At 42.0% G+C, this 16,442-nt stretch overlaps 1 protein-coding gene across 16 annotated transcripts in view; it reads right to left on the bottom strand.

Annotated features, from left to right (window-relative positions):
- SYNE1 (spectrin repeat containing nuclear envelope protein 1) overlaps window positions 1-16,442 on the bottom strand; it is a 495,794-nt gene that overhangs the window by 143,789 nt on the left and 335,563 nt on the right. For 13 of the 16 annotated variants that reach the window (XM_055536003.1, XM_055535999.1, XM_055535994.1 and 10 more), the window contains 4 exons: window positions 10,833-10,967; window positions 9,743-9,852; window positions 4,082-4,238; window positions 86-217 (listed from right to left, as the gene is read on the bottom strand). In XM_055536003.1, the coding sequence (XP_055391978.1) occupies window positions 86-217; window positions 4,082-4,238; window positions 9,743-9,852; window positions 10,833-10,967 (534 nt within the window). The remainder of the gene's footprint in view (window positions 1-85; window positions 218-4,081; window positions 4,239-9,742; window positions 9,853-10,832; window positions 10,968-16,442) is intronic. The other 3 variants (XM_055535996.1, XM_055536001.1, XM_055535998.1) reach the window with 1 other exon arrangement.

Below are 16,442 nucleotides of genomic sequence, written 5' to 3' on the forward strand. Positions count from 1 at the left end.
CTGCCTTTCCAGTCTCAACAGCTCAGCTCAGGGGATGGGGAACCTCATGGGGTCCCAGATCCACACACCAAGCACACAGCCCCACCTGGGATGAAACCTCCTCGAAGACCTGGTTCAATCCATCCAGCAAAGATGTCACCGCAGATTTATCCTGGGCCTGCCCGTCCCCTTTGTACAGTGGCATGCCAGACAGGAGCCGATTGGGCCTGCTGTAGAGCTGGAGGCAGACAGGAGAGCTTCTTTAGGACCAGACGTACTCTGTCCAGGTGTTCTCATTTAGACATGCACACTGAAACAGATGCTGGAACAACTGTGTTTATGGAAACCTCTGCTAGAGAAAGACGACCTCTACAACACACTATGTCCACTCAACATGGCAACCAGATTCAGCAGTGGCAATGTTTCCCGTGATGGACCAAAAAAGGAAAGAAAACAGTGGGGAAACTGCCTGAATTCTCATTATAGCCTTCCTCTCAACTTATCTTGGTTTTAACACTTCTTGTTTTAGTCGATCAGTTGTGTCTGACTCTTTTGCAACCTGATGGAGTACAGCCTGCCAGACTCCTCTGTCTGTCGGATTCTCCAGGCATGAATACTGGAGTGGGTTGCCATTCTCTTCTCCAGGGGATCTTCTCGACCCAGGGATCGAACCTGGGTCTCTTGCATTGGCCGGTGGGTTCTTTAGCACTGAGCCACCTGGGAAGCCCTAGTTTTAACACTACTTATGATAACTAGGGGCTTTCCAGGTGGCACTAGTGGTTAAAAAAACCCCATTTGACAGTACAGGTAGACGTAAGAGGCTGGGTTCAATCCCTGTGCCAGGAAGATCCCCTGGAGAGGGGCATGGCAACCCACTCCAGTATTATTGCCTGGAGAATTCCTCGGAAAGAGAAGCCTGGTGTGCTATAGTCCATAGGGTCGCAAACAGTCAGACACAACTGAAGCGACTCAGCACGCACGCACGCACGCATGCATGATAAAAGAATCCACCCGAAGTACTGTAACTAGATTGATCCCTTAGCTCTCATGATTCCTTTACTTCCCCCCTAAACTCTAGGTGGCTTCCCTGGTGGCTCAGATGATCCCTGGGTTGGGAAGATGCCCTGGAGAAGGGAATGACTACCCATTCCAGTACTCTTGCCAGGATAATCCCATGGACAGAGGAGCATGGTGGGCTACAGTCCATGGAGTCACAAAGAGTTGGACATAACTGAAGCGAAAGAGCATAATGTCTCCCCGGTAAGGACCATGCTATGACCTAGCACTCAAACTCTTAAATGATGTTTCCAATCAAACTCAGTGCCCTATAGTTTTTTAGATCATCTCATCCTCATATTGGAGAAGGCAATGGCACCCCGCTCCAGTACTCTTGCCTGGAAAATCCCATGGACGGAGGATCATGGTAGGCTGCAGTCCATGGGGTCGCTAAGAGTCGGACACGACTGAGCGACTTCACTTTTGACTTTTCACTTTCATGCATTGGAGGAGGAAATGGCAACCCACTCCAGTGTTCTTGCCTGGAGAATCCCATGGACAGAGGAGCCTGGTGGGCTGCCGTCTATGGGGTCGCACAGAGTCGGACACGACTGAAACAACTTAGCAGCAGCAGCAGCAGCATCCTCATCTTACTTTTCAGCTTGATTACTCATTATCCTCTAAACACACCAGCTTCATTCCCCACTGTGGCTGGAATGCCCACCACCCAACACCTCTCTGTAATCCACTGTCTTAAATTCCACATCACCCCTACAGCTGCTTCCCACTTTTTAATAAATTTTGTTTCCTTTTTAATTCCTGCTTGTGGAGCCCCCCTGGCTGCTTCATTTTTCAGAAATGTAGAACACAGTTTCTTAGTTGTGTTACAGTACCTAGGAGCAGGAAGTCATATCTCATCCTGAAGCCAGGTGGGCTGTTCTGCACAGAGATGCTGAATACAGTGAAGGTGAACAAAGAAACACTGCTCTGAGAGAGAGATGCCTTTCAACCTAGTCTACATGAGGCCAGAAAAAGTAAATAAATACAAGTGCCTACTTTCACAATTGAGAATAGTACTATACCATCCAGTGTACAAACTGCCAGCAAGGTAATGTGAAAAAGGAGGAAGTTTGGAGTTAAACACACCTATGTCCCCATCCCAGATCTGCCTCTTCTTAGTCATGAGACCCTGAGGAATCTTCTAATCTTCCCAAGATTTGGGTGTATGGGTGGTTCAGTGATAGAATTCTTGCCTGCCATGAGGGATGCCCAGTCTCATTTCCCAGCCCACGCAGCCACAGGGTCCCCGGTTTTTATTCTGGGCTTCCCAGTTGGTGCTAATGGTAAAAAACCTGTCTGCCAATGCAGGAGACATGGGTTCAACTCCAAGGTCCATAAGACCCCTAGAGGAGGCCATGACAATCTACTTCAGTGTTCTTGCCTGGAAAATCCCATGTGCAGAGGAGCCTGGTGGGCTGCAGTCCATGGGGTCACAAAGAGTTGGACACGACTGAGTGACTAACACTTTTACTTGACTTAGAAAAATCAGAAAAGGCTGCAGGCCCTGATGCAGGACTGTAGGTGTTCCTCATAAACAAAGGAAAGGGGAAATCCTACAACATGCATAGCGCTGTAAAGCCCAGGAGAACTGTATCAGAAACTGGGAACTCAAGCCATGAGTCTGAGCAATGTTTGATCGGGGGTGTGAAGAAGCGTTCTTTCAAAGAGAGGTAGGAAGTCCAGGCAAAAGGTACAGGGACCTGTGTGTCAGGTGGAGTCTGTCTCTAGGACAATGACCTCTGGGAAGGGAGGGCTTTCTACTCCCCAGGACCAGAGCTGGTGACATTCCTGTGAAGGTGTTAGTCACTCAGTCATGTCTGACTCTTTGTGACCCCATGGACTGTAGCCCATCAGGTTCCTCTGTACATGGAATTCTCCAGGCAAGACATTCTTGTGGATGGTAGCAAAGAAGACTCCTGGACAGGGAGTGAGAAGGTATGAAATGCCCAAAATTTTGTAAAAGGAAACAGAAATGAATGGCTCTGTAGGATTTATACAGGGTTCCCAGTAGATGTGGGGGACACATTCTGACCTCTAGACTGGCCCCCTGCAGGTCATTGGGGCAAGGTGCACCTGTCCGAGTTCCTGCTTCATCACTTCCTGCCTTCCCCTCCCCTGGTGCTCTGTTAACTACTGACAGCCTTTCTCTCCCCAGCTCAGTCTCTCCCAGCTCCTCAGCTAAGCCTGGCCAGATCAGTGACAACAGCAGCTCCCCAGATTGCCAGTAAAGGTCCTAGAATGTACTCTGGTGATGCTACCACTGGGGAGTGGCCAGTGCAGAGCTGACCCGGGATCTGGGACAAGGCTTCTATCTTCACCACCCTACTGTACCACAGGTGTGGTGAGCATCATAGCCTTGCCCTATTAGATCTTTAAGGGGTGGATTCCTTGGACTCTCTGCTGTTCTCTGGCTTCTGCTTAGGGTGAACTAATAGCTGTTATCTATCTGGAACCTTGTGTTGCTATACTTAATTCCACTGGATTTGGCTTGCTTGGTGGAATCAAGTCCAGCATCACACAAGGCCCCGCCCATCTTGGGAACCGGCCTATAGAGGGTCGGTGACCACTGTAACTGACTCTGAATTCCCTTCCTTTAGCTCCACCGAGGTCCCAGTATGTTTCCCATTAAGATTTTCTGAAATGAGTAAATACTGGAAGTAGCAATGGAAAATAAGATAACATGGTAATTTACTGACAGATTCGTAACATTTCTTTTGGCCTGGATGTGTATATCCTTAGTTTTCAAAGCTGTGGGAAACAAAAGTGGAGGCGGGGCATTGATATTTAATGGTTTCTGCTAATGAGTCATCAGATATTAATCTTCTCTGAGAACAGTATCTAGCAGTCACATAAATTTCTACATATAAATATATAATTATAAAGGGATATGTGAAACAGGCTTGTTAAAAGTGTAGGATGAGTCATTTGTTTTGTCTTCTTTTTGAATTGATAATGAAATATGGATTGCTGCAGTTACATTCATTCCCATAGCATAAGCTGCAAATCTTCTCTGTTAGTTAATATGGAAAAGCAAAATGTTCAGTACCACTTGCTCTTGTTCCTGCTCCAGAACATTCTGAAGTAGTTTCTGCTTGGTGCTAAATTCTTGATGTAGGCTTTCCCATTTCATTCTCATCTGGTCTTCAGCAGGTGATTTCTCCCCTTCCATCCCCAACTCCTGGGATAACACATCAGGTTTTTCGCTATTAGAAGAATAAATAATCTAAGTTTACAATGTGCATAAAAAGGCAATAAGTTCTAGGTAATTTATTACGTGCACTAGATCTGGCCTCTACAATTGGAACCAGATTATCTCAGACATTGGCTTACACTTTAAAAATATAAATTAAAATGGAAAACTTGAGACTAATAGTAAAACAAGTATATTCTTACTGATCTTAAAATTGAACCATGAGGACAATAAATTAAAAAAAAAAACTGAAAATAGCTCAGCATTAAAGATAAAAATAATTGTAACTTTTAAAATCAGAAAGCATATGATCAGAGCAGTAGCCTTTGACAAAGAGCCCACAAATTAAAAAACCCTAACAATATTGCCTAGTCTATTGAGAGTTTTTACCCTGAGTCTAAAGAAAATACTACAGATCAGGTTTCAGGACATGGAGCAGGAGCACAGAAGGGGGAAGGAAGGCACAGCAGTATCATCCTTAAAGAGGCAACAGTGTGGCCTCTGTGATGACTATGGGTTTGGAGGTGAGACAGATCAGGGTTCCATTACAGAATGTTAGATCTGTAACTTTGAGCAATTTGCTTCATTTCTCAGAGTCCCAACTGTCTCATCTTTAAAATGAAGGTCGTACTTACCATGCAGAAGTATGAGAATTAAATTTAGAGAAGAGATGAATAATGCCTCTGACCCTATCTGATAAAAAACAGCCACTAAATCAGTGGGGCCTAACGCTGATGGTAATGGCAACGATAAGAACCTGGGAGACTCTAGATTCAGTAGGTCCTAGTTTGTATATAGGGGTTTTGAAGTCCGAACTAGAATCATGTCATCCAAAAGCCATATTATGCTAGAGAGTCATTGTTATTTTAATGGAAACTTTTGATCAGGTGAAGGAAAAAAAAATAAAAACCTTATTGGCAGAATATTACACACTACACCAAAGCCAACTCATTTCAGATTAAGTATTGAATACAATGGTTTCTTCAAGTAAGTTTGTTGAAGAAAGCCTTAAAAAAGGATCTATAAGGCTATGAGGCAAGAGTTCTACTTCTAGGATATATCTTAGAGAATCTTTCTCACCTACACACTTAAAGACGTGTAAGAAAGCTAAGTTCGGCAGTACTAGTAAGGACTTCCCTGGCAGTCCAGTGGTTAAGACTCTGTGCTTCCACTATAGGGGGTGCAGGCTTCATCCCTGGGGGGAACTAAGGTCCAACATGTCGCAGGAAATGATCAAAAATTAAAATAAAAAAATGCCAGGAAAAGCAAAAAAAAAAAAAAATGGCAATAGTGTAAAGGCCCATCAAGAAGAAAACAGGTGAGTTGTTATTATCACAAGATAAAATACTCTTAAGCAGTCAAAATGAAAAAACTAGATCTATATGTATCAACATGCATTGATCTAAAAAAGTAATACTAAGTTAAAAAATAAAACTGATACTTCTAATTTTGTTGGTTATATTAGTCTCTGGATTTTCTGCTTTTTAAAAATCGTTTAAAATAAAAAATGCTTTAAAATTCTTCTGACATTAGGGCTTCCCTGGTGGCTCGGTGGTAAAGAATCCGCCTGCCAATGCAGGAGACGGGGGTTCAATCCCTGGTCTGGGAAGATCCCACATGCCATGGACTAACTAAGCCATGGACCAACTAAGCCCCTAACTAACTATAGCCCATGGGCCAACTAAGCCCATAAGCCACAACTATTGTGCCAGTGTTCTAGAGCCCAGGAACCACAAGAGAAGCCACCGCAGTGAGAAGCCTACGCACAGAAACTAGAGAGGAGCCCCTGCTTGCTGCATCTAGAGGAAAGCCCGAGCAGCAACAGAGACCCATCACAGTCAAAAATAAATAATTAAATAAAAATCACTTTCAAAAATTCTTCTGAAATTACATTTCTTTATTGTGTTCTTTTGAGATGGTGGACTATCATAACACTTTAAATTCATTCATGTTTATATAACAATTTAGTATATGAAACCAGAGGATATTTAATATCTATATAGTCTTATATTCAACCACTGACACATAAAATGCCACAAGCAGATCAGTTTTAAATTAGAACACAGCTTTTCTTTTCCCATAGAAAATATCCTTCCTTTCCTTTGATATTTATATTGATTAATTTCCAGTTGAATTTCCTTAGTACTCTTAGAAGTACCCTTCAGTTCTCCAGTACATCACAAAGTGGTGGTGGAGATGATTTACTCGCTCAGTCCTGTCCGACCCTTGCGACCCCGTGGACTGTAGCCCACCAGGCTCCTCTGCCCATGGGATTCTCCAGGCAAGAGTACTGGAGTGGGTTGCCATTCTCTTCTCCAGGGGATCTTCCCGACTCAGGAAACAAACCTGGGTCTCCTGCATTGCAGGCAGATTCTTTACCAACTGAGCCACCAGGGAAGTCCCACATCACAAAATACTTCTTTATTCAATGAATCTGTAACCATGAAGCAAGTCACGCCGCTCCCAAAGGGATTTTTACATAAACCAATTCACAGTTGATAGTCTTAGAAAATCAGCTAATAAGTTGACGGCTGAATATATACTCTTTTCTCCACAAATGTTATTCTGTTCTTTTAAAAATATATACATGTTTTTTCTTTTAGCTTCTGGATATTATTCAATTTATGTTTGTTTGTTTGCTTGGTATATTTACCCGAGGCTTGAAAGGCATGACTGAACTGTAATCAACTAGATTTAAAGATTTTTCTAAAGAATTTGCATAAAAATTAAAGAATTTATAAGCAGTCTTTAGACTAAATCTTACACAGAGAGCCAGTACTGAACCGCAGATTTCTCTTTAAAATAGTCTTAGATTTGAAAGAGCAATTTATAGTTGTTTGTCTTTCATCTGGGCCCTTTCCAAAGCTAAAGGCCAAGGAAAGAAAAAAAAAAAAAAAAATGGCAAGAAAGCTGCAGAAGGTTCTTACAGCTGCTTTTCATGACTCTACGTATGATGAGGAAGCAACGTGTGGATGGGTTCTTCGTAAAAATAGAGTTTGGTAAAAATATTCAGAAAACCATGAGGGGTGAGTAAACATCTTAGAAGCAGAAACAGAAAAGGCAAAGTGGCAGCAAGTCTCGACTTAGTCACCATGGAAGAAACAGAGTTCCTCATTTTAGATCCATACAGATACATGTTATGGTCTTATCAGCATTTCTAAGCATGACCATAACGGAAGAATTTTTTAAATTGCATTATATTTTACCACAATTTTTACAGTATTAGGGTTATTTTTATGGAGTTCCTGATTATAGATGTTATAATCTTATTCATCTCTATTCTTTTAAACTGATTATCTATTAGCTGTTATCAATATTTTTTATTCCTTTTTCCCCCCTTGAATATCTTCCTATTTCCTAGATGTATAGAAATATATAGTCAACACTTTTGTCACATGTCAGCAACATTATGTCAGCATTAATTAAATTAAAAAAAAAAAGAAAAGGAAAGAAAACTCTCCAAAGCTGACCTTACTAAAGTTAGTTTTGATCATGTACATCTAGTCTGGGTCTTACCCATACATATACTATATACTCAATTTTATATCACATTTTTTACTTGATATCATAAACTGTTAATGATATTGCTACGTAATTTTTGTTAAGATTATATAGGCAAAAATATTTTCTTAGGCTTTTTTTTTTTTTTTTTACTAATAGGAATTTCTGTCTTTTTATATGGTATTATAAATAGTATTTCCAAAATCACCTTTATAATATGCATTTCCTCCAAACAAATGCTCAGAACTGAGAACACCGGAGTCCACAGGATTAAAGCTATTTGAGACACGATGGTTGTCAAAGGATGCTACTACTGAATTTCAACCTTTAATACTGCACGAACACAGAGGTTTTGCTGAAACTTTTTTTAATGTTTTAGATTTTAAAGATAGCTCTCCTATGTATCTTTTCAATTGACTTTCACAGTGTTCACAGCCTTTCTGTGATGATGGCAGCCAATTATTAGTCTCATTCTACTGGTGAGCAAATGAAGTCTCGGGATTGAGTTCCTTTTCCAGGGTGACACATGCAGAAGCAGAATAAAACCCAGACCTGCCTCAACACAGGCACACTTGCACTCTGCTTCAGTTTCTTTTCCTTCCTACCTTTTAAACCAGACTCTTCAACTTGAAAATTCTCCCCTTTCTTTAAATTTTCTTTCAACACTTTACTTTCGTGCATGTAAGACTTTCAGTCTCACTCCAAACCAGGACTCAAAGCTCAATGACTTTATATATAGAAATTATAGAAACAGATCATCAAGAAAAGTTCCCTGGTGGACCAGTGAAAAGGACTCCAGGCTTTTCACTCAGGCTTTCCAAATTCAATCGTGGTTGGGAAACTAAGATCCCACAAGCCTCATGGTGCCATCAAATTAAAAAAAAAAAAAAAAAAGTCAATATACTTACAAGACACATACATTTATTTTTCAGAATGATATTAGAGGAAGATAGAGAAGCTCTTGTAAGGAAAATGTTTTGCAGTTAGGTAAAATCATTCAGTCGTAAACATCATGAATCTAATTTTATAATGCATTTATTATTTGACTTTCAAAAATGTACTATTAAATAAGCATCATCCCTGATCAGATATGCTAAGCATACTAGAGAAAGGAAAAGGAAGTCAGCCATTGTAATTACTAGTTATGCTGCTCAACTAAACGTTCAAAATACAAGATTTACAAGTAAAAATGAAACGATTAAATTTTTGCAAAAGATGTTCAAAATAAAATTTTAAGGAAGATGTTTACTTTTATTATTGTTTTGTCCACAGGGTATGTGAGATCTTAGTTCCCTGACAGGGATTGAACCCAGGCCCTTGGAAGTGAGAGCTGGAGTCCTAACCACTGGACCATTTTTCAAATGTCAGGACAACAGCAATAAGAAGAGAACAGCAGACTGTCATCAGAGAAATGTAAAGCGAAGCCACAGTGAGGCGCCACCTCACACCTGTCGGAAGAGCTGTCACCGAAAAGACCGTACGTGGCAAATGTTGCTGAGGATGCAGAGAAAAGAGAATCATGGTACGTAGCAAATGTTGCTGAGGATGCGGAGAAAAGAGAATCATGGACACTGTTGGGGGGAATGTAAATTAGTGTAGCCACTATGGAAAACAATATGGAGGTTTCTCAAAAAGCTAAAAACAGAACTGCAATAGACTCAGCAATTCCACTCCTGGCTATATATTTGGAGAAAATAAATTCTAATTAAAAAATATACATGTACCCTAATGTTCAGATAAAGCAACCTAAGTGTCCATCAACAGATGAATAGTTAAAGAAGATGTGATGTGTGTACACACACACACACACACACGGAAAACTACTCAGCCATAAAAAAGAATGAAAAATGCTTCTATTTGCAGCAATACAGATAGACTTGGAGGGTATTATGCTTAGTGAAATAAGTGAGACAGAGAAAGACAAATACTGTATGATATCACTTAAATGTGGAATCTAAGAAATAAAACAAACTGGTGAATTAACAAAAAAATCCCCAAAGAATGAAAGAAACATACCCAACACCACCAGAGGTCTCTGCAGCTGAGTGTTGCGTTAGAATTTCCTCTCCAAGGCTGGCTACTGACTGGAGGAGGCTTTTCTGCTCTGCCAATTCCTGTTCCAACTCCTGCTCAAGGAAAAGGAAAAATAAAAACATCTTTGTTACTTTATGATTATTGTCTCCAAGCACAGTTGTATGTCTAGAAAATCCTCAGAGAACTTTGGTACAATAGTATGTTTTTAAGTTAGCACATTACATAAAAGGTGTGGCTTAGGTAACTGTTCAGAGGTGCCTCCAAGTCCTCTGTAGCTTTCTTTGGCTTTGATAAAATAATGTCTAAATAATCTTGTGGGGGGGGGGGTGCGGCGGGGTGGTAAAAACAAAGAGAAAAGAAAATTTTGCTTGGCAATGGCGCCCCCAAGTGGTCCAAAATGCACTTTCACTTTTCAAAATCGATACTCCCTTGTTCAAGCTGAAAGAGATACAGAGAGCAACAGCTCTCTTCAATTTCCCACTTGCTTGATAAACTGGATCACCACTGGACTCAGTTTTATTTTTTCACTATTGGTGAAAACGTCTCTACTCTTTGAGAAATATTTTAATATGCCGTATCCATAAAGTGAAGGTACTAATGAGATGTCATTCTTTGAGTAATCAAAAGATGTCATTCTTTGAGTAATCAAAGCTCATTTGCTTCATAGGCAGTAATTTGCAATCCTGTTTTGTGATGGCATCTACTTGAGAGTTGAAAGCAAATTTCATTTTAAAAAAATGCAACTTTTTGCATATTTACCAATTCTCAGAGGCCTTCTTGGGGCTTTTATTATATATAATAGACTCAAATTGGGGCAAGCTAGAAATAGAGGGCAGATTATAATTGAGTTACACTATTTTAAAACTAAGCTTTTCTTAGAGAACCGACTTTAAAATGACCAGTTTTCCCAGTGGTCACAAGTAAATGGAAACAGCCAGGTTCTGCTTCTGTCCAAAATGAAGATACAGGGGCCCTCTGTCTTCAGCACAGAAGGAACTTGTCCTTCTAAAACATTTCTCTCAAGGTGCATGCTTGGCCGATCTGCAGGCGAAAGAGGTGGGAAGCGCATTACTTTTTGTTGCTGGAGGCTGCTCTGTCGCTGGTGGGTCCATGCGCTCCGAGCTTGAGCCAGCCATTCCTGAACCCCGGGGCTTTGTGTGGCAGCCAGGTCAGCATCGCTCTCCTCCTTCTCCTGGGCTGTCCCCTGCTTTTAATGAGGGAGAAATCAAGAGTCATACTACCCACAGGAAGATATTAACCAAAACAGAATGATGGCTCTTTTAGTGTGGTCTGAATAATAAAACCAAAGTGACTCCATTTGGATGTGAAACCACATTTAAAAAAAAAAAAAATGGTAACACAAAACCCATGGAATTTATTATGGCATTTGCAGGAAGGAGAACAATAAATAGATTATTATACTCAGAAATATTAAGGGAGGGAGAGAACTGCCATGTCGAGGCTAGGCTTTTTAGCTGACTGATGTGGTCAGCAGACATTATTCTGGAATTTCTTCCACAAGAATATAACTCTAGGTCTTACTCTCTTTTCTATCCCCACCAGGACTAGACTCCACTGCCATCTGTTGCCACTCTGGCTTTGACAGAGTGTGGCTAAAGGAGAAAGCCAAAGTAACTACCTATTACCTGGGCAGGGGTTTATTATTCCTGCTAGACTATTCCGATGGAATTTAACAGGCCCTAAAACACTGCATGGCCTTCCCTGGTGGCTCAGTGGTAAAGAATCTGCCTGCCAATGCAAGAGACGTAGGAGACGTGGGATCAATCCCTAGGTCAGGCAGATCCCCTAGAAAAAGAGATGGCAACCCACTCCAGTATTCTTGCTTGGACAATCTCATGGACAGAGGAGCCTGGTGGGCTATGGTCCATAAGTTGCAAAAGAGTTGGACAGGACTAAACAACAAACAAAATATTTTGTATCAGAATGGAATTAGTTCTGAGTGAGCACCTTTCTACTAACATGTATTTATATGCCAAAGGATAAATTACACTGTGTTGGTAAGACGCACTAAGTGCTTATCAGCACCCACTGTGTGTCAGGCACTGTTTGGGGCACTGGTGGGAATTGGAGGGGATTTATTTGGCTCAGAAGCCAGACAAAGGTCCTGCTGGGATGACAGACAATAAATAGACAGGATAAACTGGGATGGTGATAAGACAAAGAATGTGAAACTAGAGAACGGGGTGGAAAGTGGAGGGGGCGGTTTCCTAGGCTGGGTAGCAAGGCATCTTCAGAAGTGACAGCTGTGTTGTGTGTTGCCAAAGACGGGGCCTCCCTGCTGGCTCAGATGGTAAAGAATCTGCTTGCAATGCAGGAAACCCAGGTTCGATTCTTGGGTTGAGAAATCTCCTGGAGGAGGGCATGGCAACCCACTCCAGTACTCTTTTTTGGAGAATCCCATGGACAGAGGAGTCTGGCGGGCTACAGTCCACAGGGGTCACAAAGAATCAGACACGACTGAGCAATTAACACTGATATTGACTGACTGAAAGATGGGGTAGGGGCCTCTAGGCCTCTGGAACCACTGGAGCAAAGGCCAGAGGGGCAAGAAACTTGGTGTCTCAGAGACAGCAGAGGAGGGGCAAGTATGATTGGAGCACGGGGAGGGGCCGGGGGCAGGCACATAGGAAGGGAACGTTCTTGGGGGTGCTTCCATGGAGGCGTCATCCTACTGAACCGCCGCCCCCCTGGTCTCTGTTCTCTGCCAAAAAAAAAAAAAAATCTGACCTCAGCATGGGGTTCAGCCACAACAGCTCACCCCACCTGACTGCCCACAGGACCCTTCCTTTCTTTTTCTTTCCAGAATTTTACACTAACTCTTACAGAGAAATAGATGGGGTCTGTTTCCCTCTGTCTTACTTATTAGAATCTCATCCTACTGAACCGCGGCCCCCCTGGCCTCTGTTCTCTGCCAAAAATCTGACCTCAGCATGGCCAACCACAACAGCTCACCCCGCCTGACTGCCCACAGGACCCTTCCTTTCTTTTTCTTTCCAGAATTTAACGCTAACTCTTACAGAGAAATAGATGGGGTCTGTTTCCCTCTGTCTTACTTATTAGAATCTCATCCTACTGAACCGCGGCCCCCCTGGCCTCTGTTCTCTGCCAAAAATCTGACCTCAGCATGGCCAACCACAAAAGCTCACCCTGCCTGACTGCCCACAGGACCCTTCCTTTCTTCTTCTTTCCAGAATTTTACACTAACTCTTACAGAGAAATAGATGGGGTCTGTTTCCCTCTGTCTTACTTATTAGAATCTCATGGTTAAACTAAAATGTTTGAGATCATTTGGTATCCACACTTGAGGCGCAGTGAAGGCAACAGTGAAACCTACAGGTACCATTCATATTTATACTTCATTCCTTCCCGGATTCTGAACCACCTCAGCTCACAGGTGCTTTCTTCCCTTGAAGATGATCCAGCTTCCCAGTAGAAGAATGTGCTTCAGATAGAACAATGGTAGCGCCGTTGGTCTAAAACATGCTACCTGCATTTTGCAGGATCTTCAGAATAGATGACAAGTGTTCAGTATGCTCCCCACCCTCCCAGGAGCACCTCTTTCAGGCAAGCAGTGATTTTCCTGAAGGCAGGAGGTTTGGGGTGGTCGGGCATTCCTCCAGGATCAAAGCCCACACATTTCTGCATGAAGCAGAGTTTTCCCATCTGAGGATGCTTCATTGACTCAGAATAAGCTCTGAGATACGTTGGCTTTTCCAGGCAAGGATGAAACAAAAGTCAAAAGGGATCTGTAGAGGATGGCCCCAAAGAAGTCAGTGGGACAAGTTGAAAGCTGTCCCTAGTCAGAGACCCGGTGACAAAACAGTGGCCATAGCCACGACCTGCTGACTCTCTTTTGTGAATTCCTCTCTGCCTTGCCCTTCAGTAAAGGTTTGCTTTCACAGCCCAGCCTGGAGACTCCCGTGGAAACTTCTCAGGGCTCCAGCTCACCCTTCTCTGCAGGTTTACTACAGTTGACTGAGAGCTCTGATTTCAAATTCCTCATACCAAGGAAAGAGACCAATTGTACTTGGGAAATAACAATTGAAATGTCAGGTCTACAGAGCGACTTAACCACATTTACATGCACAGACACATAGTTAGATTCTAAAACAAGTTCTAAGAAAGGGACTCCTATTTGACTAATTGAATCCACAGCTTTAGAAAAAGGGAAATTTAGCAGCATCAAAAGCATATGACTAATATGTATTTTCTCTGTAGCTAGGTTTGGTTTCTCAGTTAATGAATTTTTCTCTGGTTGATTTTACTGTTTTGAAACCTAACCCTTGGACCACAGGAAGCAAAAAATGATTAAGGAACAGTTCAAATTTCATTCTCTTTCCCCTTGAGATATGAAGGTACTGACATAAGGAATAAAATAATGGCAATTACACTCTCTGAGGTCTGATAACAGTTTTCTGACCTATCTAGGGAATAGGAAATAGGGTGGCTTTTATTCTCCACCAGGCTCCTGCTTGGGTGGGGCTATGTAAGCTGTTTATTTTGGAAATACTAGAAGAATAACCATTTTTGCCAGGAACATTCCTTGGAAGATTAGTGAGGATTGGAGAATGCTAAACATTAAATAAAACACTTCTTTAGAAAGCATTTTGTTATTTATATAGGATGAACTCTCTGTTCCTTGGATAAACGATAATGTGTGAAAATGAAAAATTTATTACAAATGAAGATATCATGTAATTCAAGACATATTATAGGCCTGTGTCATAGAGAAGGACAACAGAGAATGAGATGGTTGGATGGCATCACCGACTTGATGAACATGAGTTGGAGCAAGCTCTGGGAGTCAGTGATGGACAGGGAAGCCTGACACGCTGCAGTCCACGGGGTCGCAAAGAGTTGGACTCGACTGAGCGACTGAACTGATAGAGAAGTAAACAATTTTGGGCCAGGGTGGAGGGGATTCACTGGAGTGGATTATTCGCTGATACACGGCATTCATGTGTGTGTGTGTGTGCTCAGCCACTCTGTCGTATCGACTCTTTGTGACCCCAAGGACCGTAGCCCGCCAGGCTCCTCTGCCCATGGAATTTTCCAGGCAAGGATACTGGAGTAGGTAGCCATTTCCCACTGCAGGGAATCTTCTCAACAGGTATCAAGCCCACAACTCTTGTGTCTCCTACACTGGCAGGTGGATTCTTCACCACTGAACCACCGGGGAAGCCCCTTATTCCGGGTTTACCTGGTATCATTCTGGCACATTTCAAAAACATACAGTTAGTATTTTAATTAAGAATAACTTTAATTCATGTTTTAACAGAGGAAAATTTGAAATCGCCTATTTAAAAATAAAACCTCTATATTTCCACTTGTTTTGGTACCACTCAGGTTTTAAAGTGTTGAGATTTCATATATTTTATATTTTGTTCATGTTTTAGATGGAAATGTATTGCATATTATTTCTCTAACTTTTAATTTATATATAGGAAAGTTATGAATTCCATTTTAATTTTTTTAACAAATTTTTTTTTTTACTAATATCTTCCATTGCTTTTAATTGTTTTCTGTTGGCTAGGTTTGATGTTCCAGATCATATAATCATATGATTAGTAAATAACTGAAAATACATAGTTTAGTCCAGAAAAAAATCATTACACTGAGAAAGTAGAAGCAATCGCACCACAGTATCTGTGCTGTGTCCCCTGCCAGCATCTCTACTCAAGAACAGTTGCTCCCCTCCTTCCTGACACTGGTTCCAAGACCATTCCCCTGCCCCTTGGGTCTTATTTTCTCCCTTCAACACAAGAAGACTTTTGCTGCAGTCTCACTTCTTTTTCATCAATTTTTTCTCTACTGAGTTGTTTCTGTCTCCCTGTAAACATGTCATTATTCTTCTGATCTTAAAATGGAATGAATTTCTTCTAACCTGCTTCTTATAGCTCATTCCATTCCTTTGCTCCCATGACAGTGAAACCCCTGTTTCCTGCCCTCTTCCTCTCTAACTCCTCTCTCCATTCTCACTTTCATTTCAGAGTGATTTTTGCCTTCACTATTTCACTGAAATAGTTGTAGCTGGGGTCATAGAAGACCTGTGTGTTGCCAGATCCAGTGGTCAGTTCCCAGTTCTCATCTTACCTCACTTACCCTCAAGTGTCTCCCAAACCCAAATCTTGGTCTTCTTCCCACCTCACTGGTATCTCCTTCTTACTCTTTTTTTTGTGGGTTCCTCCCCATCTTCCTAACTTTTCACACTGGAAAGCCCCAGGGCTTGCTCCTCTTTATCTCTCCTCACTCTCTTGGTGATTTCATGGGCTCTCATGCCTTTAAAGACCATCTAGGGACTTCCCTTCAGTCCAGGGGTTAAGACCCGGAGCTCCCAATGCAGGGGTATGAGTTCGATCCCTGGTGGGGGAACTAAGACATGACTTATGGCATGAACATCAACAAAGAACCTCTAGAGGCTGACAGTTCAGTCTAGATCTGTCTGCTGAATCCCAACAGCTCATTGACATTGGATAGGCATCTCAAACCTAGCCTGTCCAAAATGAAACCAGTGGCCTAATTAGTTCTCCTTCCCCAAGTTCTGTTCCTCGAGAGTTTTCATTTTCCTAATTATCCACAACCTGTTAAGTTCTCATCCCCTCTAACCTCCTAACCAGTCTCTCAGCTTCCACCCTGGTCCCCCACATAGTTATATCTGGTC

This window comes from Bubalus kerabau, chromosome 9 (assembly GCF_029407905.1).
Source record: "Bubalus kerabau isolate K-KA32 ecotype Philippines breed swamp buffalo chromosome 9, PCC_UOA_SB_1v2, whole genome shotgun sequence".
In the NCBI taxonomy this organism is placed as follows: Eukaryota; Metazoa; Chordata; class Mammalia; order Artiodactyla; family Bovidae; genus Bubalus; species Bubalus kerabau.